Source organism: Aethalodelphis obliquidens, unplaced genomic scaffold (assembly GCF_003676395.1).
Source record: "Aethalodelphis obliquidens isolate GAN/ISIS:26980383/991018 unplaced genomic scaffold, ASM367639v1 scaffold2, whole genome shotgun sequence".
Lineage (NCBI taxonomy): Eukaryota > Metazoa > Chordata > Mammalia > Artiodactyla > Delphinidae > Aethalodelphis > Aethalodelphis obliquidens.
In genome coordinates this window covers 43,635,224-43,661,754 of record NW_020837946.1, presented here as the reverse complement: position 1 = coordinate 43,661,754, position 26,531 = coordinate 43,635,224, and the positions used below count along the sequence as shown (strand labels likewise).

Here is a 26,531-nt window from a genome sequence, read left to right as displayed (position 1 = left end):
TAGATATGTACATAGTGGTCTCCTCTGCCCTCCAAGGTGGAGGGGCCCAGTCCCTCCTGCATGAGCAGCCTCCTCTGTTTGCCCCACTTGGGGTCCTGCAGACAAGATTATTTCCTAGGTGTGCCATGAAGTGAAAGGATGTGTGGAGGACTTTAGAAGGCCCGGTGTGCTCACAAACAACATCCAGCCTACTGGGTCACCGGCCAGACCCCTCCTGTTCAACACTCTGTTACCCTTTAAAAATGTCTACCTATCCCCCCATCATCACCCATTCCTATCACTACCCACCCCATTCAAAGCCATCTTTAAGATATACTGAATCCCACAGTTTAGAGGGTTGAAGCACTACCCACGGTGTGTTTCCGGTCAAGGTGGCTCTAGGCCCACACCTTGTAAGTCAAGCTCCCAGGAGACACTGCTAGGGTTTGCAGCACAACCAGCACGCTTGACATTTCTATTAGGGCAATGGGACCCGATTGCCACCGGCAGGAAGTCCATCGTCACAGCTGCCAACCCGTGTATCAAAACCATAATCCTCAAAAAAGAGTACGGAAGAATGGAGGAGGAAGATATTAAAAGCGAATTTGCGGGCGGCTACAAGAAGAAAACAAAAACAGTGGATGAGGTGACCTTGGAACCCTTTGCTTCCCGGCACTCCCCTCTGAATCATCACGCTCCACTTGCGACGCTGCAGACTCCGGGCTCCTGCAGGCAGGCGTGGGATGCCCCCGTTCGCCCCGGGAGCCTCGAGGCGTCACCGCGCGTTTCCACGCAGTGGTCCGGGGGGAAACAAGAGGGCGGCGGCCTGGCGAATGCTGCGGTCTGCGATCCCGGGAGAGCGTGGCCGCGCGCCGCACGGCTGCGCCTCGCCCTCCGATGACCACCGCCCTGCTCCCAGCCCCTCGCCCTCTGGTTGAGCCTGCGGCCAGACGCCCGGCGCCCCTCGGTTAACCTCCCACGCCCGGCCACCTCCTCCTCCGCCTTTTCCTCCTCCTCCTCCCCCGCCTCTTCCGTTTTCTGGAGGGAAAGGCTGCAGCCTCCTTCTGGGCTCCGCATCCCGGCTTAGGTAATACGCTTTCCTCTTTACGCCCCCCTCTCCTCGGCGCCACAGTCTCCCTTCTTGCTCGGATCCGGGTTCCCGGGCTGGGCGACCAGCACGCACCCATCGCCTCTCCGGAAGGTAAGTGAGTAAATCTGGGCCAGCAGGGCTCGTTGCCTCTCCGCCCGGCCTGTGATGACCTCTGTCCGCTGCAGCGAGGCTGCCACCCGGCCCGGCCCACATCGTTGCTGCAACCAGCCGGGCGGAGGAGCTCTCGAGTCCTGCGGCTCTCTGGGCTCCGCAGAAACGACCCGAAAGAAGTAGACGGTGGGAAGAAAGATTGGCAAACACTTTTTTAAAAAAATTCGATCAGCATTTTTAGGTCGAAGAAGCTGATCTGACAGTTGTCGAGAGCAGTGGCCCGGGTACAAAGTGTAGATGGCATAGCTGTCAAGCGCCCCTTGGTTTTTGCTTTGAGAGATGCTTGTTAGTGTCCATTGCTGCTGGCTGCCACTAGTGACCTACTAGATGAGCGTAAAATAACATGAAGGGACTATATTTAGAAAAGTCTTTGCCTCCTTGCTTTTAATTCACTGCATTTTGAAAGGCGGTCTGGTGAGACGTGCAGAGTTAGTTGGTGTGGCCAGAGTCGAGTAGTGGGGCTGGGGGATGCAGGGTTTGGCCGAATCGTGTATACCGTTAGACACGAAGAGCTTGAAAAAAATCCCTAGATTATTTAGTACGTTCATGAAGAATACATATAAACAATCAAGGTGTGTACTTTGGAGATTTTCCGTTTTAAAGCAAATTTTAAGGTGTTGAATAAGCAGAAGTTTGACCACTGTGTGAATGGCGTTCACTTCAAAAGAACAGTGGGTTAAGGCTGTGTGGATAGACCACTTGAGTGCATCCCACATGTTGAATAAAACATTTTTTGGCCGTTTTGCTGTGATTCCTAGCTTTGAAACCAAAGAAGTTGGTAAGGATCAGCCCTGCTCAGCCTGATAATAGTCTAATGATGAAAATAATCCACCGAACTACTATTGACTGATGAATTAGCTAAGTGACCTCATTTTTAACCTTTTAAAATAGGTTATAGAAGGGGGGAAAAGGGGCAATAGAAGAGTTCATTTTTTCAAGGCAGATATTTGTTTGCATTCTTATTTAGAATCTATTTCTAAGCTTTTGTGGATTTTTATACTACTCTTGCAGTTAGTTCTTAGTCATGAAGAAAATTATGTAAAAGGCATAAAGTTACATTTTACTTTTTCATAGAGAAAGCTACCGTTTCTTTTCAAGTTATTGGACTAAATCACCACCTGGTTGGAAACTGCAGCTTGGACTCATGCCATTTAATGTGGAATATCTTATTACAGATTTAAATTACAGCTATACTTGTGGTAGTTCTGAAAAAAAATGATCATGTCTTATTTGACGTATAAGGCCTGTGAAACAAAAGTTATAAAGTTATTCATTATATATTTACTTCTGCTTTTTTTTGTGGCTGCATTGGGTCTTCGTTGCTGTGCACGGGCTTTTCTCTAGTTGTGGCGAGCGGGGGCTACTCTTCGTTGCGGTGCGCTGGCTTCTCATTGCGGTGGCTTCTCGTTGTGGAGCACAGGCTCTGGGCATGCGGGCTTCAGTAGTTGTGGCTCGTGGGCTCAGCAGTTGTGGCTCAAGGGCTCTAGTGCGCAGGCTCAGTAGTTGTGGTGCGCGGGCTTAGTTGCTCCGCAGTGTGTGGGATCTTCCCAGACCAGGGCTCAAACCCATGTATGTCCCCTGCATTAGCAGGCGGATTCTCAACCACTGCGCCATCAGGGAAGCCCAGCAAACATTTTTACATGTTCAGTCTCTTTTTTGTGGTAGGCAATCTTAATTCAAGTCCTTTAACGTTATAAGAGCATTTGATTAATGGATTTTTAGTGCAGATTACTGTGATAATAATCTACAGCAAAATATTGTGCCTGATCATTTCTCTTTCATGTAACAGACTTATTTGTTACTTTTTCTGTGTTCCTAATCAGGGAAGACCAGAATGCAAATTTCAGTAACTTATTTATAACTTTTATTAAAATGACCCAACACCATCTAAAAAAGAAAAAACTTTATTTCAGCATTAAATGTGGTCAATTATATATAAAAACAAATTAACAAAATAAAGTATTAATCTATAAAATAATTCATTAAGATGAATTACCACAATGGAAAGTATCAGTTTCTTTCTCCCTTCCTTTTCTTTCTCTTTTCTTTTGCTTTTCTTTTTTTTTTTCTTTTCTTTTGTTTTAGGGGTGGAGAAGGTTGTTTTGCTTTCTTGTTTTTATTTTTAATCAACTAAATGTTAAAAAAAATTTTAACTTAATTATCCAAGTTTAAATTAATGTAAATATTTACTAACTTTTTAAATAGATACTTAAATTTGTCTTCTTTACAGAGTGATGATGGTTAGGTTTCCCTCGATGCAAATGAGAGTTGTAACAAATTGCACAGGATTAAATTCAAATGACTAAAGGAAAATGTTATTTAATATTGCTTAAGGTAATCCTAATGTACTTAAAAAGATTTTTTTTATCATCAGTAGTTTTAAAAATAGGATCTTATCTTCCAAGTTCTAGAAAACCCCTCTAGTTAATTCCTGAGAATTTGCAAGAATCACATATAACCACATATAATCCCAGTTTGATCTGGGAATCATGAAAGGTCTGTTTTAAAAATTGGTTGATTGTAAGCTTCATGAATAGCAAAGAATGGGGGAAATAGAAATGAAAACTCAGATCAAAAAGGTAAATAGTAACTAGCTTAGACATTAATCTATGGTTGCAGCATTAGCAAGAATGCAAGAGCATTGAGTATATTTGTATATTGAAGTGGCTTTAATGAGCCATTTATATCGTTTTAGTACTTAGACCTTTTCAAGTAAAAGGTACTATAAATATTTTTCTATCACTTTATGTTCCTTTGAAGGCATATGCTACATTCAGTATTATGTATTGTTGTATTCAACATTTGTCAATATCTGTTAAAAATAAACATTTACCTCTACAAAATGGAAGTAGAATGATAAAAGATATGCTGCCATAAACCCAGCCTGCCAAAATGATACACAATGTGATCGCTGGCCTTTACTTTCTTGCTATAATATTCAGAGAATATATTTTAGGTCATGTAATTTATCACTGCAGAAATAAATAATAATAACCATCTTCTAAGAAGTTCTGTAAAGAACTCGTTTGAATCATGTTTCCTAACAGTTATCATCCTAAAATTTGCATAATGAATAATCCCTTACAGATTAATTTTAGTGCAAGAAAATCCTTTTAAACATGTTTATCTCTAATGGAATGAAAATCAGTCAGTTAAGTTACAGAACTCCCACTGTGTATCATGAGGAGATGGAAAAATTGTGTATCCTGCTCCCAGGGAACCTACAGCCTATTAGAGAGAGAACAATGGTGCCCCAAGGGCAGGCATGGGGGGGTGGGGCTTAGGCCTTCCTAATAATGTTCATTAACCCAAACTGCTGTAGCCTATAAACACACTAAGTATAAAAACCAGCCTGATTGCAGTGCAAAATCAACTACAAGGCAAAGAGCCTAGTGCCCTCTTTCAACTTAATTTTCATGACCCCGCCCCAACTTTTTTTTTTTTCATTCAACCAACAAATTAGGTAGATGATAAACATCAAAAGCCTTAAAAATGTACATTTTTTTGAACCTGTAATTTTATTTGTATTTTACTCTTTAAAAAATTGTAGTAAATAATATATATATGACATAAAATTTACCATTTTGACCATTTCCAAGTGTGCAATTCACTTGCATTAAGTACGTTACCATTGTTATGCAACCATCACCACTATCCATCTCCAGAGCTTTTTTATCATCCCAAACTGAAACTCTGGATCCCTTAAACAATAACTCCCCATAATCTCCTCCCAGCCCTGGTAACCACCGTCCTACCTTCTGTCTCTATGAATTTGACTATTCTGAGTACCCCATATAAGTGGAATTATACAATATTTGTTCTTTTAAGTCTGGCTTCTTTCACTTAGCATAATGTTTCCAAGGTTGATCCATGTTGAGGCATGTACCGGAATCTCATTCCTTTTTAAGGCTGAATAATAGTCCCCAACCTCTTTTTTTTTTCTTTTTTTTCTTTTTTGCTGAATGCGGGCCTCTCACCGTCGTGGCCTCTCCCATTGCGGAGCACAGTCTCCAGACGTGCAGGCTCAATGCCATGGCTCACGGGCCCAGCCGCTCTGCGGCATGTGGGATCCTCCCGGACTGGGGCACGAACCCGTGTCCCCTGCATTGGCAGGTGGACTCTCAACCACTGCACCACCAGGGAAGCCCCCCAACCTCTTTTATATGGAAAGTGGATATAAAAAAATAGAGAAGTTTTGAACTGGGACAGACCATAGAAATCATTCCCTCCAACCTCTCTGTCCCTTCTTTCTTTTCCTTTTTTATGTTTACAGAAATGAGGAAAACAAGTCCCTGAGAGCTTACACATGTGGCCAGGGTTTTACACCTGGTTGGTTAAAGGCCAAGCAGAGCCTAAGAACCAGCTCCCCTGTGGCCTAAACAAGGCTCTTTCTACCACACACCCACGGTGGCCCATGTAGACCATAAAAGGCAAGTGTTAAATGAGTTGGTACGGAAAGTAAGTGTTGCAAAAGTTCAAAAGAAAAGATAAAATGACTGAAAAACGTTACATGCAAAAGGAAACGTTCAAAATGGATTTGAAGACTAATACAATTAACGATAAGATTAACAATTATCAAAGCTATAAATAATATTCTTCTGGAAAAGTTTCTACAAGCCATACATCTTTCTTTTTGCCTTGAATTAGGCATTAAATCTGTATTTTTAAAAATATTTATTCTTTCCCACAGTTAAGATAGCTACACTGAATCTTCTTCCATTTTTTTATATTCTATGTGATTTCAGGTTTAGTTTGTGACACCTCGGTTGTATGCTAAAAAATATCTCTTAGCATATAAAAGTTTAAGCATATAGTTGGAAGACAGCAGATAGAAAAGAGTTTCTATTTAGTGAAAGTGTTTCTCACTCCCGAGAAGAGGATAAAAAAGGGCCACTAACAAATTTAAAAGTATTTCTAAATGGAATATTTTTTCATACTTTTCAAATGCATTGTGGGAAGACATTGAAATGTACACTTTAGGCAAGTATTATGCTAATGTGGAATACTTATTATATAGGTCAACTTGCATTTTTTTTCCAGCATTTAATTTTTGTTACAAAAAAGACAATATAGTTGACCCTTAGCCGACCAAGGCCATTATTCTTAGGCGCAGTAGCTATAGCTTTCCCTGTTCTGCTCCTGAATAACTAGTGAGAGACAGAGCTGACTGTTGCACCTGGTGTTCCCTTAAATTGTCAGATAAAAATTAGATGAGTGACGTTGCCTGTCCTCAACCCAGATTTACTGGATCAATATCTCCAGGGGAAAAGTCTAAAAATCTGTATTTTTAATGAGTGTTTCTATTGATTCTTGATCTTACTAATTTGGGGGACACTACTCTAGCACAAGCTCCCATTTACAAGCTACCAGAACAACATTTGAGGATAGAGGACTTCTTTGTGGTCTATTGCTTTGAGCAGCAGCAGTGAGCAAAAATGTGGGCTAATGTGGTACAACAGTAGCCTTACTAGGGTGAGGTAGACTGATCAGCTTAGAAATGGGCATGTTATGTCAACACTGTTTGAAGAATGGGAAGAAGGGAGGGAGAACTGTGAAGGTTAAATAGATGGATTTACATACCCATATATAATGTCTTCTCTAACAAAACCAAATTAAACTTACCATTTTTGGCTATTTAATCAACAAAGTTAATCAAGATAGGTCACCTCCAGATGTCAGAGCATAATATCAGATTCCAATTTGGTGCTCAAAAATGTGGTTCAGTTGCTAGTCATCCAGATACAGCTTTTTTTTTGTAAATGAATGTAGAATATATGTAGACTTTGATATAAATAAATATGGGCCCACGTGCCTAATGGCACCTGGGTAATGCTGATAAAATACACGTATAATAAACAATATGACAAAGATGAATTCTATATTTACAAAGCTAAGAGAAAATTCATAAGCCAACATTTATTGAACACCCCTGAGGTATGCGCTAAGAGTCATAAGAAACCATGCACGTTTAAATCTCCTGCCAGACAAGGGCATAGATAAGCAAACCAATGTACAGTGTGTTGGAGAGCTGGGATAGAGATTTGTCCTGCCTCCGTTCTCCTATGGTCCAGGTACCCAAGATGGAGGGTCAGGCATGGCTCCTGGAGGAGCCAACTCTCTCTCCACACACACACCCTTTAAAAACCTTTCTATCTAAATAGAAATACATACAGAAAAGTATGCAAGTCCTAAGGGTGTAGCTTGATGAATGTACACAAAGTCAACCCACCCATGTAACCATCACTCAGATCTAGAACATTCCCAGTGCCTAAAAGCCCCATCATTTACCCCCATCAATAATACCTCCTTCTCCAAGGGTAACCACCACTGCAACTTCTAACACCATAAGTTAGTTTTGCCTTTTTTTGAACTTCAACTAAATTAAATTGCTCCACGTATATTTTTTGTGTCTGACTTCTTTCACTCAACAGTATGTTTTTGTGAGATGCATCCACGTTGCTGCCTATAGCAATAATTCATTAATTCTCACTGCTGTATAGTATTTTCTTTTGCAAGTATGCCACAGTTTATTTCGTTTTAGTGTTGATGGTCACTCGGGTTATTTCTAGTGTGAGGTTACTGCAACAAATTATGCTGATCATAAATATTCTTGTACATGTCTTTTAATATGTATGTGCAGGAATTTCTGTTGAGTACAAGTCTATAAGAGAAATTGCTAGGTCAGAGGTTATGCTTATATTCAACAAATTATAAACAATTTTCCAACAGGGTTGTACCAATTTCATTCACACCAGCAGTATGAGTCTCATTGCTCTGCATCCTCTTCAAACCTTGACATTTTCAATCTTTACTTTTAGCTATTCGGTTGGACATGCAGTGATACCCTGTTGCAACTTTTAAGTTGCATTTTCCTGATTATTAACAAGTTACACTATCTTTCCATGTATTTATTGGCCATTTGAACATCTTCTTTTATGAAGTATCTGTTCAAGTTTCTTGCCCTTGAACTGATTCTGAGAAGGTGAGTAGACATTAGGCATAAGGCAGGAGGAAGGGCATGTCAGCCAGAGGGAACAGCATGTGCAAATTAATGATCTGCCCAGAGCATGGGAGTAAATGGACAGATGGTGGGAAATCAGCCACTAAAATGCTAAACTTAATCAGAGACTATGAAGTGATGACAGCAGAGATCAAAGTGAAACAGCACTAAAGAAGTACAGGCAGTCCCATGCTATACTACTTAGTGGATTCTGAGAAATGTGTGATGATCAAATATCTGAAAGTTGAGCAAAGCTCATACACTGGAAGGACAATTCAGTTTCCAATGACCTAAAAGGTAGTGTTTGTAAATGCCTGTTAATGCTTGTGGTACAGTTTTCCTGCTGGCCTAGGTAACCAAGTGGGTAGATGAGTGTCTCCTAGGGATGTCGGGGAGGCTATTGTTAGCAAGTTGCACTTTAGCCATCGTTGGTTACTCCAGTTGAGCCCATTACATACTTTGTGTGGGCCCACTTCTGTTCCTCATCCTTTCTGGCAGCTTCCATTCTTTAAACTACTCCCTAAAGCAGCCCTAACCTGGAAGGGGAAGAGGAACAAGGTCTCTGTTTCCCCTACAATAGCAATGTGAGCTAATTTAGAGCCTTGGCCAGCCCTGCAGCATGTGCCCACCTACGGAGAGTCCTGGCCAGCTGCACCCCTTTGAGAGAGGTCACCAAAAACACTTCTTGTAAAGCACCCAGGTATTTCATGGAAGTTGGACCCCAACAGCAATAGCAGTCAGGCAGCACCACCACACAGTAATTTCAAATTGCCAGTCTTCAGAGGATGAATGACAGACTGAATTCAGTTTATGAATTGTGAGGATGGGGTGGAGTCATTGTCTAATGGGCAAAAATGTGGGCTCTGTAAAAGTAGTAGGTTATCTGCAGGAAGAAATGAATGTCAACAGAAGTGCTTTGACCTACTTGCCTATTCATTAGTGAGCAGTTCTGTTTTGTTGAGGGCCCTTATCTATGTTGTCACATTTCTGTCACCGTGAGCAACACAAGGGCATGGCCAGGTTCTGGTACAAGCAGGCTCATCACACAAAAACAGACACCCTTGGCTCTAGAATCTCCACAAATTTCCCGACAAAATATCCCCCTTGACAGAATAGTGACCCTCCTGAGCCACCTGTAGATGGTCTACCATGAAGCCAGAGTAGTCTTCAGCCTCCGGGAGCCAAAGTTTCCACCCAGACACCCAGAAACTGAAGCAATCAGATCTGGCCTGCATAAAGGAACTTTTTTCTGGGTCATTCAAAGAATTACAAGTAGTTTCCAGGCTTTTAGATTTAATGGAGTAGTAAATTTTCAGAAAAGATTTCAGCGACCCCTATAAAGTTGCCAACTTCTTATTTTTCAAGTAAGGACTGTGATTGTGGGTTCTGTGAAGTTGTATTTAATAGTCATAGCTGTCATTTGTCATCTACTATACGCAAGGCTCTGTGCTTGGTACTTTTCCAGAAATACCTCTTTTGATCTTCACAATGTCCCTGCAAGATTTGTATTATCTTCATATTACAGATGAAGAGAGAGGCTCAGAGAGGGTAGGTAAATTACCAGATGCCACACAGCTAGTTGATGGCAGAGCCCTGGTTTTCAACCCAGGTCTATCTGATTCTGAAGCCTATGTCTTTCCCATTTTACTGTTTATCACGTCTGAAATATGTGTATATTATTCAGATATGATTTTTAATATCTGGTGTTCTGATGAGATGATAAGATGGTCAGAAATTAAAATTGAGTTTTGTCTTTGTAGAGAGATTTGGGCTTCCAGTAAAAGTCTTAAAAGCTTTTTTTTTTTCTAATTGGCCTACTTCAGTTTACTCAGTGTTTCTCTAATAGATGTGAAAATTCCCTAAAAGCTAAAGAGACTGTTTCTATCTGACACTGTGACACGATCTTATGTAAACATGTAGATATACATTTGGTCTGAGATGGTGAGGAATGTAACTTCTTTAAACCTGTTCTGCTCAAATGTGACTTGAAATGGGTTGTCACAAAATAAGGCTTATAAGAGTATTTCAATGTTCACTGATCATTAATGATTTGGCTGTTAAAGTGAGTAGCTCCTAGTGGGAAAGATTGTCTTACAGAATTAAACTTATTGACCACATAAACAGGAAAGAGAACCCTACCCCAGTTCCCTGTTTGGCCAGAAAAAAAGAAAACAAAGGAATAGATTGGGTTGGCATTTGCTAAGATTAGCAAGGTCTCTTTGGGCTAAATTGTATTCTCTCTAAATTTGTACGTTGAAGCCCTAACTCTCCAGTACCTCATAATGTGACTGTATTGGAGATAGGGCCTTTAACTTAACTCAGTTCAAGGTTAAGTGAGGTCATATGGGTGGGCCCTAATCCAATCTGAATGGAGTCTTTATAAAAGAGGGAGAGACTCCCACGGATCCTCGTCCACAGAGGAAAGTCTGTCTGCAAGCCAAGGAGAAACCAGCCCTGCTGACACCTTGGTCTTGGACTTCCAGTCTGCAGAACTGTGAGAAAATAAATTTGTTGTTTAAGCCACCCAGACTGTGGCACTTAGTTATGGCAGCCCTAGCAAACAAATACAAGAGGAATTAGGTATTCGGCATGAGCTGACCCCCTCCCCGCCCCTCATGCCAAGACAGCCAGTTAAGAGAGATATCAGTAGAACATAGATGAGCTTTTATTATCCAGCAAAGATGGTTTACACTGAGACTGAGGATCAGCTAGGGGAAAGGTTTTCCTGAGAGCAGAAGAAAAGTGAGTATCAAATAGTGATTTTTTAATAATCAAACTACTGACAGCTATCAGGGAGGTGTGTGTGTTTCTCTCCTTTTTGCTATATAATATACCTTATAATAATAATATTCTTGCGATTATTTATCCAGTGATTGCTCATTTCTTCCCTTAGTTAACAGCTAACAATTTATGAAAGGATTTTATTGGCTAGAGCACTGGCTAACAGTGTGCTCTAGTCAATAAAACTGGGTTTCTGCTGTTTCATCTGGGCTTGAATCTTGTCCCAGCCACTTCCTAGCTGTGTGATTTTGGGCAAATTATTTACCCTCCTGTGCCTCAGTTTCTTTATCAGTAAAATAGAGGTAATAGTACCTTCTCCGTAGGGTTGTGTGAGAATTAAACAAATTAACATATGTAAAAACATATGTAAAGTGCTTGGAAGGATGCCTGCCATATAGTAAGTACCTAATAAATGTTAGCAATTATTATTTTAACTTGGGCTTTTTCTCTGCATATGAATAACTGTTAGCACATGGTTTCACCAAGATATCTGGCCACCAGGTGCCAGCCCCCCTGAAATTACCAGCATAGTATTAAAGATGAATGAACAGCCTAAAGAACAGTAGCTACTAAATCTCAGTGTTTAGCATTATCTAGGAGGCTGACAAAACTACAGATTCCTGGACCCTGTCCCCAGCAATTCTGATTCACTAAGTTGGGATGGAGCCCCAGAAATCTGTCTTTTTAATAGGCGCCTTAGGTAATTCTAACACGTGGTTGCCAGAATACCTATTAAATACTAATCCAAAGGAATTTCTTCTATATTCAAAGCTATTAAATTATGGTAAATGTCATAACTTACTAATCATGAATCTATAATAATTTTCATTTAAACTATTTGAAATGTTTAAATAAAGCCAACTTAGGTCAATAACGCATATATAAATTTTTTAAAAATTTTATTTATTTATATTTATTTATTATTATTTTTGGCTGTGTTGGATCTTCACTGCTGTGCACGGCTTTCTCTAGTTGCAGCGAGCGTGGGCTTCTCATTGCTGTGGCTTCTCTCGTTGCGGAGCACGGGCTCTAGAGCACACGGGCTTCAGTAGATGTGGCGCATGGGCTCTAGAGTGCAGGCTCAGTAGTTGTGGCTCACAGGCTTAGTTGCTCCCGCACATGTGGGATCGTCCCGGACCAGGGCTCGAACCCGTGTCCCTTGCATTGGCAGGCAGATTCTTAACCACTGTGCCACCAGGGAAGCCCAGTAACGCATATATAAACTTGCTTTTAAAAATCATCTGAATGATAATTTCCATGAGTGTTAATACAAGCTATTAATAAACTCGAAGAAATTCTGTATTGGATGTAGCCCTCAGTTTCTCTCAAGTTGAGTCCTTCAAAGTGAGGGCAAATTGTCCATTATGCCCTTGAGTGTTGTGGCCTGGCTGAGTGAATTGAATTGAGGACAGATGGAGAAAGAGATACGGAAGCAGCTTACAGAGAGAAGCACAGAGGACCGTGGCTCATTCATTTGGAGGAAATAGTCCATTCAGCCAGAAAGTAGCAGGCTAGCTATGCAAATTAGTTAGAAAGTCTTGCATGTACATGTTGATAGCTGTGAGAGATTTTCTTTTTAGGGGGTTAGGACCCTGGAGCTAAAGAAGTTCTGGGTTCTATAGGATGGCTGGAGAAAGCCTAGTCCTAAACTGAAACTGCGTGTTCAACCTGGAGCTTGACAAGACACCGTAGTGTTTTCTAGGTTCAGAATAAAAGGTGATTAAGGTTGAGTGCTGGGATAACTTTGGAACTGAAAAATCTGATTTACTGTGTTATGATGAATTCTTAAAATCTGTGCACCTGTTAATTACAGGACTAAAGTTTAGAGCTGCTATTTTTTCCCCCATTGGTCAAGTTGCTGTGCTCAGGTGAAGTGAGAATGGTCATTATTGAGGAAATAAAGGTCAGGTTCAAAGGTGAGAAACTCCAGATCTCTGGGCAGCTGTATAGAAACTTATCAGGACTAAGTTGGTGAGTTTTCCGTGTGAGAAGGGTGGTGGCGGTGCCTGGCGATTGTAGCCTGTGTGAGTAACTCACCTGAGTGTTCTGAGGGCGTCATAGGGAGAGATTCTTGGTTATCCAATGGTGTGGTGGTACGGTGTTTCTTTTACCAAAAAAAAAAAAAAAAAAAAATTTAACAAAGTTGAGTAAAATAGACAATACTGGTATTGTTAATTTAGAAAGTTTTCAAACTGGACTCCTTAAAATCTTCATGGTGCTTTTAAGATAAAAAGCTGCTTAGGTACGGTTAGTTCATTGATTCTTTTTCCTTTACTTACAGTAACCTCATAACATGTACCAAGATATCAAAATAATCAAAGTTATTGAATTTATACACTTGGAGCTTCTGTATTCTACTGATATGTATGTATCCATGTGTGTATACATTATATATAACTTATAATTTAGAGCATGCAGATACCATAAATTGTTTCTAAGTCAAAGTGCCTCAGCTGTATTAATATAACCGTTTTTCTTAATGTTGAGGTTTAAGTCAACCAAAGTGAATTTTTTTAACATATTATTCAATCCTTGGGGGGAAAAGGCATTTAGGTAGGCAGGTGTTTTTGTTTAATTTTTAACTCTATCATCTCTACGACCTGATATTTGTGTTGTCACTACAGTACCACTTTGTTTGGACAGTTATCTCCAGGAATTGGAATTCTTGTCCTTCGTGCTCAATTGTTCCAAATATAAAATTATATTTTAAAATATAATTTCTTATTAGAAAAGCAGTATATATTTATTGTAGAATATTTGAAAATTATAGAAAAGCATAATGAAAAAAATCCTCCACAATTCTAGTACCTAGTGATAATTACCATTAAACGTCTGTTTATCATTAAAACATCACCTACTAGCCTTTCAAACTCTCTCTATATAAACAGAGTGCATGTGTGTATAAACACAATTTAGGAACATACTATGATACTATATATACATTTAATATTATAACATTAACATATCCCTATTAAATATTCTTCAAAAATATTATTTTAAGAACTACATTGTAGTCTATCTTACATTGCACCAATGTTTAAGATTATTTTTAACTTTTTGCTGCTGTCAATAATACTAATCCTTCTGTGGAAATATTTTAACACAACTGTGACTTAACACAAAATAGGGCCAGACTGGAGTTACTGGCTAAAGGTAATAACATTTCTAAGGATCTTGATACATTTTTCTCAAATTGCCCTGTGGAAACCCACTTGTTTGCACGCCCATTAGCAGAGTATCAGCACCTGTTTCACCACATCTGCAAGAATGAAAATTAACTTTAAAACCAGTTTTGTCCATCTAATAGTGGAGTAGGATGTTTCATTGTTTTTATTCACTTTCCTTTTATTACTATTGAGGTTGGACATATTTTCTTAGGGTGGTTGACCCATAATCTTAAGAAAATAGCATATATTTTTTAAAGCAGACCCGATTAAGACAAAACGGCTATGACAATTCACAATTAACTCCTTTGCATTGACATCTTCATTGTTGTACTAATTCTCAGCCTCCTAGAGTCCATTAAAGGAACTTCTTTTTTTATTTCATTTTATTTTATTTTATAGATCTATTTTATTTATTTATTTATTACATCTTTATTGGAGTATAATTGCTTTACAATGGTGTGTTAGTTTCTGCTTTATAACAAAGTGAATCAGTTATACATATACATATGTTCCCATAAAGAGCATGAGCTTCTGTGTGAGCCCTGCCAGTTAGTCTTGTGTAACCCTAAACAAGTTGCTTAACTTCTCTGAGCTTCAGTTTCCTTGACTGTAAAGCAGGGCTGATAATCCTCACAATAATTCTCACAATACTGAGATAGGAATTATTAAAGCATTCAGTAAAATGCAGCTACTATTGAAACTGAGAAATGTTTCTCTCCTAATTACCTGATAGGTATGTCAAGGTGTGGTAGCATGCCTCTTAGAAGCCAGAACTTTTCAAGTCCCAACAAGTTGCATGTTTGAATTCACTTTATTAGTTAAACTTGCTAGAAGAGCAGCGCAGCTAGTGGGACATTTTTAATAGAAAAAAAAAAAAAGGTGATTGGGGTTGGGAGATCACCTGGATTGCTAGCCCAGTGTGACCCCAGAGTCCTGCAGGACACAAACATGCTTGCTGGTGTGCTTGGTACTTTAGAAAGTTGCCCCCAAACTGATGGGATAAACGGGCTTTCACTTCTTCCTTCTTCCTTTGGGGGAAAGGGTGAAAGAAAGAGCACTACTTTAATAATGTTGTTGCTAAGCTTGTGTGCTCATTCGAAGGTCATTATGTGAACTTGGCTTTTCCTTTAATTTAACATTGTGCTCGTGTATCCACCTGCCTATTGGTCTAGGGTTTTGTAAATATAATGTAGATTCTCATTCAAATTCTTTCACTGAGAATTCAGTTCTTTGCATAATGGATTTGAGACTATAAATCTTTTGATCTTTAAAAATAAGTTTCAATTTTTAGATGATATCTAGTCTTCCACCTGGAGGATGCGACTGTGATCTATAGTAGCTGTTCAGCCATGCTGACCAGTTGACTGCCAGATGGGTTGTTAGCAGTGCCGAGGCACCCTGACATCACTCTCTGAACTGCTTTCTCTTTCACATTCTTGTACTTTTCCAGCTGACGGCCCGGAGGGTGGGTGCCGATTCCACCAGACGCTGCAACTGAAAAGCCAGGTTCAGAAATGTCAGGTATCCTCCGGGAGCTGCTCTGTGTCTCTGAGAAAGCTGCCAACATTGCCCGGGCGTGCAGGCAACAGGAAGCCCTCTTCCAGCTGCTGATAGAAGAAAAGAAAGGGGGAGAAAAGAACAAGAAGTTTGCAGTTGATTTCAAGACCCTGGCTGATGTACTGGTACAGGAAGTTATAAAACAGAATATGGAGAACAAGGTAAGAAGGTCCCAGCCAATGTAATTGCAAAATATTTGCCCCTGTGGTTTTTCCCCTCTATAGAATAGCATCCTTTCTCCTCGCCACCCCTACCCCCATTATTAACACCTTGGATTCTAATAAACAACTTGGGTTTTTCCCCTTGTTTTGACTACAATATTACCAAAATGTGTGCTGCAGAAAGAAATTTTAAATACAGAAAAATAAGAATCCTCTTAATCCTACCACTAGAGAAAACCACAGCTGTTTTGCTAAATATTGTTAGAATATTTTCCTTCTGTGTGTGTACATGGCACACACAATTTATTTCAAAAGAAATGAGAACATACTGTTTTATAACTTTTTTTTAACTTGATATATTAAGTCCCACCTTTTGACATAATCACTTATCTAATGGTTGCCTCAGTTATGGGCTCATAGAGTCCTGGAGACTTAAAGTCTCCCTTTATTTGAGTAGGAAAACATTGTTTAAACTAACAATGATTGTAATTCTAGGTCTTTTAAGGTGACTGGGGAAAAGAAATTATATTCATAAGTAGTAATAACAAACAATAACATTAGCAGATACTTATAAATGCTTACTATGAGCCAGGTACTGTTCTAAGGGCTTTAAATATATTAATTTAATCATAACAATTTTATGAGGTAAGAACAATTACTTCATTGTAATGGATGAGAAAAGGGAGACACAGAGAGGTTAAATAACTTGCCTAAGGTTGCACAGCAAGTGAATGGCAGGGCTGGTTTTTGAACCCAGGCTGACCGAGTCTGTGCTCTTTGCAATACTATATTGCCTTTTATATGGTAATCTAATAATTTCTTTTCTTTTAGGTTTGAGAGCATAGAATTTTATGTCGGAAAGCCCTACAAAATATTAGAATCGTTTCTATGAAATTCTCAAAATATTAGGAATCATTTAGAATCATTTAAGTGAATTCTTGACCACAGGCAGGAAGAGAGAATAAATGGCCCCTTGAAATATCTACAAACTGTACTTTTTCATGTCTTATAATATCTGGCTCCAATAAACTAAAAGGAAGCAAATTTGTTTTTGTTACTGATCAAGAGCTGGGTGGAAGGGATGGTTGAGCAACTGGATTAGAAATGTATCAACGTTAAGTTCTGTGGGCTAATATTTGCCCTAGAGCATTATAACAAGTTCAGGCAGTTGTTCATTCATGAAGTATATGCCAGGACTTATGAACACATAAATGATATTCACTTTTGGCTTGTATAAAATAGTTTCATGACTCTCCTATACTGTAGCCTCAGAAAGGGTTTCTAGGCAGGTTGTGGGAGACTGGAGCTTCAGCCCTGGATGAATTGATGAATCGGCTCAGTGCCAGCCCGTGTTGATTTGCATTGTTCTTTTTTTTTTTTAGTTTAATTTAATTTATTTATTTTTGGCCGCGTTGGGTCTTCGTTGCTGTGCACGGGCTTTTCTCTAGTTGCGGTGAGCGGGGTCTACTCTTCATTGCAGTGCGTGGGCTTCTCATTGCAGTGGCTTCTCTTGTTGCGGAGCACGGGCTCTAGGCTCGCGGGCTTCAGTAGTTGTGGCACGTGGGCTCTATCTAGAGTGCAGGCTCAGTAGTTGTGGCACACGGGCTTCGTTGCTCCAAGGCATGTGGGATCTTCCCAGACCAGGGCTTGAACCCATGTCCCCTGCACTGGCAGGCAGATTCTTAACCACTGCGCCACCAGGGAAGTCCCGACTTGCATTGTTCTTTAAAAGAGTTAAAAATAACAAGTAGTTGTGGGCATTATTAAAGCTACTGGCCATCTGTGAATAACTGAGCTCAAATATTTGAAGCATTTCCTTGCTTTTATTGCTTGAGAACCATACTCATATCATAATTCAGCACATATTTTGAGAGAAATTATCTTTACTGCAGAGAAAATCAGAAGCAAAATGTGTCTGAAAGCTTCCTGGTCATACAGAGATGAGAGAAAATTCCTATTTAGCTTTTTTTTTTTTTAATTCTATATTGGCACATAAATTGTTGGCAAATAAAATATTTCCCCTTTTTTGCTATATCACCTTCCTAGCCTGATGGCTAATGATACCTCCAACAGGTCCAGAAAACACACCTGAAAATGAAAACAAAATCAAATGTTATCCTCTGATACCTTCTATCCAGTCTCAAGTAATCATCTCAGGTACTTGGTCAATAACATTAACTTGTATAAGCTACTTAGGTCCTGTTGAGGAGCAACAGTTAAAACATCTCCTTTGTAAACATTCTAGCTCTATGGCCCTTAACTAGAAGGATGAAGTTTCTAGAAGTACTTCTGCAGACTCAACAGAACATAAGGAAACCAGACTTCTACCATGATTTGGACTTTCTAAAGGGGCAAAAGAGCAGGAAAATATTAGAAAACTAAGTACTGAACCAAGCTGACTTCACTTTTCATACTTGTTATACTTGGATTGATTTCTGGAATTGTAAATTTCAGATCTAATTGTGCTATTTAATTTGAAGTATAAAATGAAAATCTGTTCAGAATTGAACATAAATGTGGGATTTTTTTTTTTTCTTTATTGTTGTATTTTTGTCATACTCTGAATCATTCAGTTTCCAGGCTTGGGGAAAAAAATTTTTGGAGAAGAATCCAATGAGTTTACAAATGATTTGGGTAAGTATAAATGTCTTAATGTATTTTTATAATTTAATTATCATATGGTATTTTTATTTTCAACTTACATCATGAAGTAAATGGATGTTTGGAGGCCTTTCACGTAAATACATATTTGAATGTTAAGCTTCATTCAGTACTTCAGAATATCATGCCATTTACGATAGGGAGATGTGGCATCTTAGGATTATTTAGCAAGTCCACATGTATTATTCTAGATATAAATCTGTAGCATTTGAATAACGTATGATTTAACCTTTGGGAAAGTTGCCTGGCCCTTTGGGAATCTGATGGAAGTTATAGATGCCCCCAGAAAGATGCACACCTACACAGTTTTGCAGGCAATTTCAAGTACAAGTAAACCCATTTGTGGACCTCCTAGGGAGTCCATAGACCTTGGCTGAGAATGTAGAGGAGGCCCTGTCCCTGAAATCACCTCATGGCTTCTCTGGTCTCAGAACCTCTGTAAAGGGAGTTGGACAACCAAAAAGGTTCCTTTTACCACCAAGTTTTAACTCTTATTTAATTAGTTTCCTGTGGACCAAATTCTCGTTTGATGGACCACCAGTTCCCTTGTGATAGAGAGGAAACTATCAAAATCGCTGATCCTTTTTAGAGAAACAAACTGTTTTTAGTTGTCTGGGTTTTTGTTTGTTTAATGGTAGAAGATTAAAATAGTGAACTTTAAACACTGATCATGTGACAAATAGTTAAACATCTAGAGGCATGTTTACAAAGAAAACGAATTTCTGGATTAACTCTGGAGAAAAATTTGTCTTCTTCATGGGCAGTGTATTAAAATGCACTTAATTCTATGACACTCAGTAAGAAGAAAGAAAAATCTCATTTAAACTTAAGATTAAAAAAGCCACCTGTACAGGAATAAAGACGCAGTTGTAGAGAATGGACTTGAGGACATGGAGAGGGGGAAGGGTAAGCTGGGATGAAGTGAGAGAGTAGCATGGACATATATACACTACCAAATGTAAAATAGATAGCTAGTGGGAAGCAGCCGCATAGCACAGGGAGATCAGCTCCGTGCTTTGTGACCACCTAGAGGGGTGGGATAGGGAGGGTGGGAGGGAGACGCAAGAGGGAGGAGATATGGGGATATATGTATACACATAGCTGATTCACTTTGTTATACAGCAGAAATTAACACACCATTGTAAAGCAATCATACTCCAATAAGGATGTTAAAAAAAAACACCGGTGACTAACCAGTAAGAAATCCTACACTTAAAATCCTGTTTGACTACTTCATAAACAGTTATTTTAGTATTTCATTTATGTATCTAGAATTATAGGAGCAAAAAGGCATTCCACGTACATTTTCCTTAGAACTGAAGTAGAGAATGGGTTTAACAGAGAACCATGGTGAAGGGGAGGGGCTGGTGGATGAGGTGAGGTGAGACAGTGGAAGTTCAAAGGAAGGAGTTTGGATTTTCCTCTAAGCATGATCGGTATTCAGTGGCAAATTTTAAGCAAAGGAGAAATGTGATATGATTTGCTCCCTTGAATGATCCCATGACTTTTACTGAGTCTAGTGTAGGTGCTCAGCAGGTGGCGGTGATTAGCATTATTATTCCCCAACTTCAACAGTCTCATTTAATTGAATTGAACTACATGTAATTGACTGTTTCTTGCTGTTTCAGCATCATCATTGTAATAGACTCACACTGTGCTTCCCAAACTCTAAGGATCACATGAATCACCTGGGGATCTTGTTAGAACTCAGTAGGTCCGGGATGGGGACTGCGGTTCTGAATTTCTAACAAGTTCTCAGGTGATGCAAATGCCGCTTGCTGTTCTTGGAATGGCTAGGTTAGCTAGGAGTATTTGTCTATATACCACAAAATCTCCAAAGTGCCATGTTTTCTTAAGTTTTAAAAAATTTATAGTCTGCATTGCTGTGACTTTCTGTTGCTATTAACTTGCCTGTTTTTGCCAGCCTCTTTTCTTACTTTTGCGGGGGCTGGAAACCAGATTAGGCAAGGGTCTAAGAAGTGTCTTTGAAGTGATGGTAAAGCACCTGGACTCGGTAACTTGGGATTTCAGTTGCAGAAACAGCTTTGCTTACATGCTGATTTCCAGTGGTTTCACAGAGAGCTATTCTATGTATGTCATTTAGAGTCCTACAGCTTTACCACATTTAAAGATTAATGTACTTCATCTTATGTTACTTTACTGAGCATAAACAATTTAGGGAGGTAGAAGCCCTTCTTTGTACTGATAAGAACTCCATTCTTTTCAATAACATATTCAAATGTGAATAGGGTGACCCACAGTATATTAAAAGGCAAAAAATATAAAAGATTGGTTATCAAGGACTCAGGGTTCTTAACTGGTCCATGAGCTCCCTTAAACTAGATACAAAAAACTGTGTGCACGTGCCCATGTGGACATTTTTCTGGAGAGTAGGTCCTTTGACACCTGGAATTCATTCCTCACTGTTAGGTGCATGACTGACCACTGAGCAGCTATGACTTTATGAAGGCCACTGGGTGATTCTGGCAATCAGCCAGGTTAGGAAACACTGGTATGGCTATATTTCCCTCACCTAGTCTGAGGTGCCCTCACAGCTTTTGTTTCTTCCCACCCCTCTGTTGTTCTTTCTCCCCTGAAACTTGAGATGTAATGGTCTTTAGTTTGTCTTTACTCTAGGGGAAAAGATTATCATGAGACTGTGTCCAACAGAGGAAGAAACAGTAGATCTTCTCAACAAAGTCCTTAATGGTAACAAGTTGGCATCTGAAGCGTTAGCCAAGGTTGTACATCAGGACGTTGTCTTTAGTGACCCAGCTCTGGATGCGATAGAGATCAACATTCCACAGGACACTTTGGGAGTCTGGGTGGATCCTATAGGTAAGTAAAGAGAGTGTTTGCTTTTGTTTATTTGCTTTCATTAATAATCCCTTTTTTTTTTTTTGGTGGGGGGTTAGAAAAATAAAAATTGAGGGTATGGTTTAACTCTCCTAGGAGTTTTATTTTTAAAATGATAAATGACTTTCACTGCCGTGGCCCGGGATCAATCCCTGGTCAGGGAACTGAGATCCCACAAGCCGTGCGGTGCAGCCAGAAAAAAAGAAACGAAGAGCTGAGGTGTGTGTTATATACATATATCTATCACATGTATCTATAACATATGTGTGTGTGTACACACATACCCACACACACACACAGGCACATATACAAAGCTGAATTAACTCATTTTTGAAAGACCTCAGGGGCCAGACTGCTAAATATGAGAGAAGAATGAAGTGATAGCAGCTATAACTAACTGAGCACACATGCCATTTTAAGAACATTCAGCACCAGCGGATTATTGCCATCTGGGAATACTGTCCAGCTCATCAAATTTTTAAAAAAAAATAAAAATCCAGGTTTTTATGTGAGATCTCACAATTTAACCACTGGCTACTAATTCAGTTAAACAAGCAAACAATCAAAACCACTATACAGGCCAAGCAAAACACAGCTGAATGTGACTCTTAGCAGTCGGTTTGTGAGTCCTGTGTAAACCTCACCATGAATTTTGTGGTCATGATTATGGTAGAACCATAACATATAGCTCATTGTTTAAAAAGTGTAGGCCTCTCTCAATGATGCTATTAATATAATGCCCTAGGTATTAATCTTCGAAAGTCCCCCTTTTTCCCCTAACCTTCCTGGCATATTCTACCCAGTACAACTGTGACCAATCACACTGAACAGGCAAACTCCCCCCACCCTCCCCATCCTACAAGCGCATTAATAATGATAGAAATGCCTTCAGTCATCAGAGAATTAGAGAATATTCAGCCTATGGATTGTATATGCAAACTAAGAATGTTTTCCAGAATCTTTTATTGCTTGAAGGTAAATCAGCCTCAGTTAAGGTTTTTGAGGGACAGAAACCTTGTATTCTTGTTCTATCCTGAATTGATTCTGTTAGCTAGCTCTCTGGATCTTGTGCCTGACACATCCTTAACTGGGCATTAACTCATTAGATGTTGGCAGTCAGCTGCTGGCATGTACAGTCTTATAAGAAGAAACCTAGCTACTTGGCTTCTTTTTCTCAGGACTCCCGTCAATTTCTTCCTCTTGTACTACCATCATTGTCTCCTTCCTCCTAATTTGAGGGACAAAAACAAACAAACAAAAAGGTAATTCCACCCCGACAGATTCCTGGATGGAGGCTTTCCCATCCACCTTGGGCTTGTCCTCTGATTAGTAAGAGCTCTAAGGAAGCCCCTTGGTTATCCTGAGCTATTACCTTTGAAATGATTTTGACATGTGATGGATATTTGAGTGCTTGTTATTTGCAAGGTGCAGTGCTAGCTGCCATAGGAACTATAGACGTGTCCTTTCTCTCCAAGACTATATAGTTGGGAAAATGAAACACAAGCAGCTTAAAAGTGAAGTACAAGAGGTCGAAAAATAATTCGATATAAGTGGCACCCAAAGGTAAAAACTGATTGGTTACTATCTTCGTCAGTTTGGGCTGCTATAACAGGATGCCATGGACTAGGTAGCTTTTAAACAACAGAAATTTGTTTCTCACAGTTCCAGAGGCTGGGAAGTCCAATCTCAAGGTGCCAGCATGATTAGGTGAGGTCCTTCTTCCTGATTCATAACTGGTACCTTTTCACTGTGTCCTCACATTCTGGAAGAGACTAAAGATCTCTCTGTAGCCTCTTTTGTAAGACACTAATTCCATTCATGAGGGTTCCACACTGAGGACTTAAGTACCTTCCAAAGGCCCCACTTACTAATACCATCAACTTTTGTGGGTAAGAATTTTGGGGGGACATAAACATTCAGACCATAGCAGTTACCAAATTAGAAGAGAGAAACAATATAGTACAGGGTTTGTAGATGTATTCATCATCGTCTTCTAAATAATCATTTCAAATAATCCTAACAAATTTGCTTCATTTTTCAGATTCAACTTATCAGTATATAAAAGGTTCTGCTGACATTAAATCCAACCAAGGAATCTTCCCCAGTGGACTTCAGTGTGTCACTATTTTAATTGGTGTCTATGACATACAGACAGGGGTGCCCCTGATGGGAGTCATCAACCAACCTTTTGTATCACAAGACCTAAACACCCTCAGGTAAAAGATGAAAATTTTTGGTATATTATGGTTTTTAGAATTTACAACCTCAGCTTTGCTTATTGTCAAGATGATCTCTCCGCGTGACATTCCCATGACTCAGTAGATTTGGTATTCCTACTAAAAATCTGCATGTTTGAATTAACGTTCTTTTTACTCTCAGCCCTGGGTCTCGCAGCAAAATGTGACAATGATCTAATGAAAAGCTGAGTAGGTACAGCCAGGGTTAGGACCTGGCTCTGGGGTGCTCTCCCGGTAGAACTGCCAGCATCACTTCCTTTTCTGCCTCCCTCCTCAGGCTCCCCTGAACTCCTGTGCAGGGCAGAGTTGCTCTGATCCATGGCCCATGCTTGCAGGGCTCCAGGGCATGGCAGAGGCCAAGAAGAAGCAGCTTTTCTCTTGTGATTTCAGTATTTTATTGAAATAGATAATATTTTTTTCCCCTTGTATAGAACTGCATATTTTTTTATAAATTTATTTGTTTTTTATTATTATTTTTTGGCTGCGTTGGGTCTTCGTTGCTGCGCGCAGGCTTTCTCTGGTTGCAGTGAGCGGGCCTCTCATTGCGGTGGCTTCTCTTGTTGCGGAGCATGGGCTCTAGGCGCGCAGGCTCTAGGTGCGCAGGCTTCGGTAGTTGCAGCACGCAGGCCCAGTAGTTGTGGCACGTGGGCTCAGTAGTTGTGGTACGCAGGCTCAGTAGTTGTGGCGCACAGGCTTAGTTGCTCCGTGGCATGTGGGATCTTCCTGGACCAGGGTTCAAACCCGTGTCCCCTGCACTGGCAGGCGGATTCTTAACCACTGCGCCACCAGGGAAGTCTCAGAACTACATATTTGCATTAAACTTTGACTTGCTTCAAGCAACTAAGAATTGTTTGTTCTTTAATAGTCATAAACTACACCTATGGAATTTTGATAGTTTTCTTCTAACCCTGCCTTCTTCCAAACTGAAAGTGTTTGTTGTCTTTAAAGGGTCGTTAAGAAGTTAAAAATAAGTGGGACTGGATGCTGCCATAATCATGACCTAGAAATGGTTGACAAAGTAGTTAGTAGCATAGATCCTAGAGTGAGACTTCCTGGGTTTGAATGCAGATTCTATCACTGATTTACATTCTTACACTTACATTCTCTAAGCCTGTTTCCATCGCTGTAAATAAACTATCCAGCATATATAGTAAGTTAAACATTGAGAAATGATAGGTGCTATTTTTGTTGTTGCCAAAAATAATGAGTGCATCTTTCTTGGTGTTAAAACCGAAGTGGAGCTAGTGAATTAGAGAATGAAAAGGCGTTACCAACTGAAGAAAAACTTAAGGATTGTGAAAGATTTGCAGATTGAAAAGATTATTTATCTGTTCATCTTTCCCCCTATTAAACTTCAAATGCCAAAAGTGGCAGTGAAACTTTGCAGGATTTCTGGCCTCCAGGAACAAAGCAAATATTTTAACATTGTCCTAGATGGGTGTGATGATACGGAAAAACTGAAAGCCTTCCTAACCTGCAACAGCACAGGCAGCAACACGCACAGGGAGTAACTTTTTTTTTTTTTTGCGGTACGCGGGCCTCTCACTGTTGTGGCCTCTCCCGTTGCGGAGCACAGGCTCCGGACGCGCAGGCTCAGTGGCCATGGCTCATGGGCCCAGCCGCTCTGCGGCATGTGGGATCTTCCTGGACCAGGGCACGAACCCATGTCCCCTGCATTGGCAGGCGGACTCTCAACCACCGCGCCACCAGGGAAGCCCGGGAATAAGTTTTAGAAATGAATTAGCTACTTGGTATCCATTTCTAAGCTTAAGGACCTTGAGACCCATTATGTTATATATTTTTCATATCATCAAGTTGGGAAGCCATATGAGCAATGAAAAACGAATGGGATAACCTACGGCCACAAACTGAATGTTGTCTTCCACAGGTGGAAAGGACAGTGCTACTGGGGCCTTTCTTACATGGGGACCAATATCCATTCATTTCTGCCTCCCGTCTCTACAAGAAACAGCAGTGAAACGCAGAGCCAAGTGACCCAAAACCCCAGCTCTGAGGCGGAATACTCCCACCCGTTCTCAGCTGTCATTAGTACCAGTGAAAAGGAGACCATCAAGGCCGCACTGTCATGTGTGTGTGGAGAGCGCATATTCCGGGCAGCTGGGGCTGGTTACAAGAGCCTCTGTGTTGTCCTCGGCCTTGTGGACATTTACATCTTCTCAGAAGATACCACGTTCAAGTGGGACTCTTGTGCTGCCCACGCCATCCTCAGGGCCATGGGTGGGGGAATGGTGGACTTAAAGGAGTGCTTGGAAAGAAACCCCAACTCGGGGCTTGACTTGCCACAGTTGGTGTACCACGTGGGAAACAGAGGCGCTGCTGGAGTGGACCAGTGGGCCAACAAGGGAGGACTGATCGCTTACAGATCAAAGAAGCAGCTGGAGACATTCCTGAGCCTCCTCCTCCGACACCTTGCGCCTGTGGATGCACATACATAGACGAGCTCCATCCTCAGGGACTCGAAACCCAGCTGTGAACCTAGTTTCCACCCCTCTGTCTTTTGAAGACAGCTTTGTCCTGTCGACAGTCAAAGTTCACCTTCCTCTTTTGAGGAGCATTTTTCCATTATGTGTTCATAATGTTAATGTCAATAAATGACTGATATTCATGCCACAGTTAAATGTGTGAGATTCTTAATAGTGGACTTTGTGCTATTAATGTTGCTTGAAACACTTCAATAAAATATTGAAGACAGGAAAAATTCCTGCTCAATTAGTAAACCTCTTCTAAACATCTAAGGGTTAAGTTAATGCCACTGAAGTATTAGGGAGAGCCAAGAGGGGGTTGAGCTTAGTTTTGTTTCCCTTCTGGAGGAAAACTCTGCAGCTTTAGCCTTTGGCAAAACGTTTAGAA

The 26,531-nt window shown here is 40.2% G+C and overlaps 1 protein-coding gene across 5 annotated transcripts; it reads left to right on the top strand.

Annotated features, from left to right (window-relative positions):
* Nucleotides 1-951: 951 nt before the first annotated feature.
* On the top strand, nucleotides 952-26,531 carry INPP1 (inositol polyphosphate-1-phosphatase). 5 transcript variants are annotated; one of them, XM_027125806.1, is made up of 6 exons: nucleotides 952-1,066; nucleotides 15,639-15,906; nucleotides 18,480-18,540; nucleotides 21,205-21,405; nucleotides 23,465-23,639; nucleotides 25,549-26,367. In XM_027125806.1, the coding sequence occupies exons 2-6, from the start codon at nucleotides 15,703-15,705 to the stop codon at nucleotides 26,114-26,116; spliced, it is 1,209 nt and encodes a 402-aa protein (XP_026981607.1). In that variant the 5' UTR covers nucleotides 952-1,066; nucleotides 15,639-15,702; the 3' UTR covers nucleotides 26,117-26,367. The 5 variants fall into 5 exon arrangements, with proteins under 5 accessions (XP_026981607.1, XP_026981596.1, XP_026981589.1 ...); XM_027125795.1 differs by having other exon boundaries at nucleotides 1,020-1,180; nucleotides 25,549-26,298; XM_027125788.1 differs by having other exon boundaries at nucleotides 1,060-1,184.

Bases quoted from the DNA above. Each gene is read 5' to 3' on its own strand.
- INPP1 (XM_027125817.1), top strand. From the start codon at position 15,703: ATGTCAGGTATCCTCCGGGAGCTGCTCTGTGTCTCTGAGAAAGCTGCC. The intron at 15,907-18,479 runs GTAAGAAGGTCC...TGAATCATTCAG, and splicing joins AACAGAATATGGAGAACAAG to TTTCCAGGCTTGGGGAAAAA. The intron at 23,640-25,548 runs GTAAAAGATGAA...TGTCTTCCACAG, and splicing joins CAAGACCTAAACACCCTCAG to GTGGAAAGGACAGTGCTACT.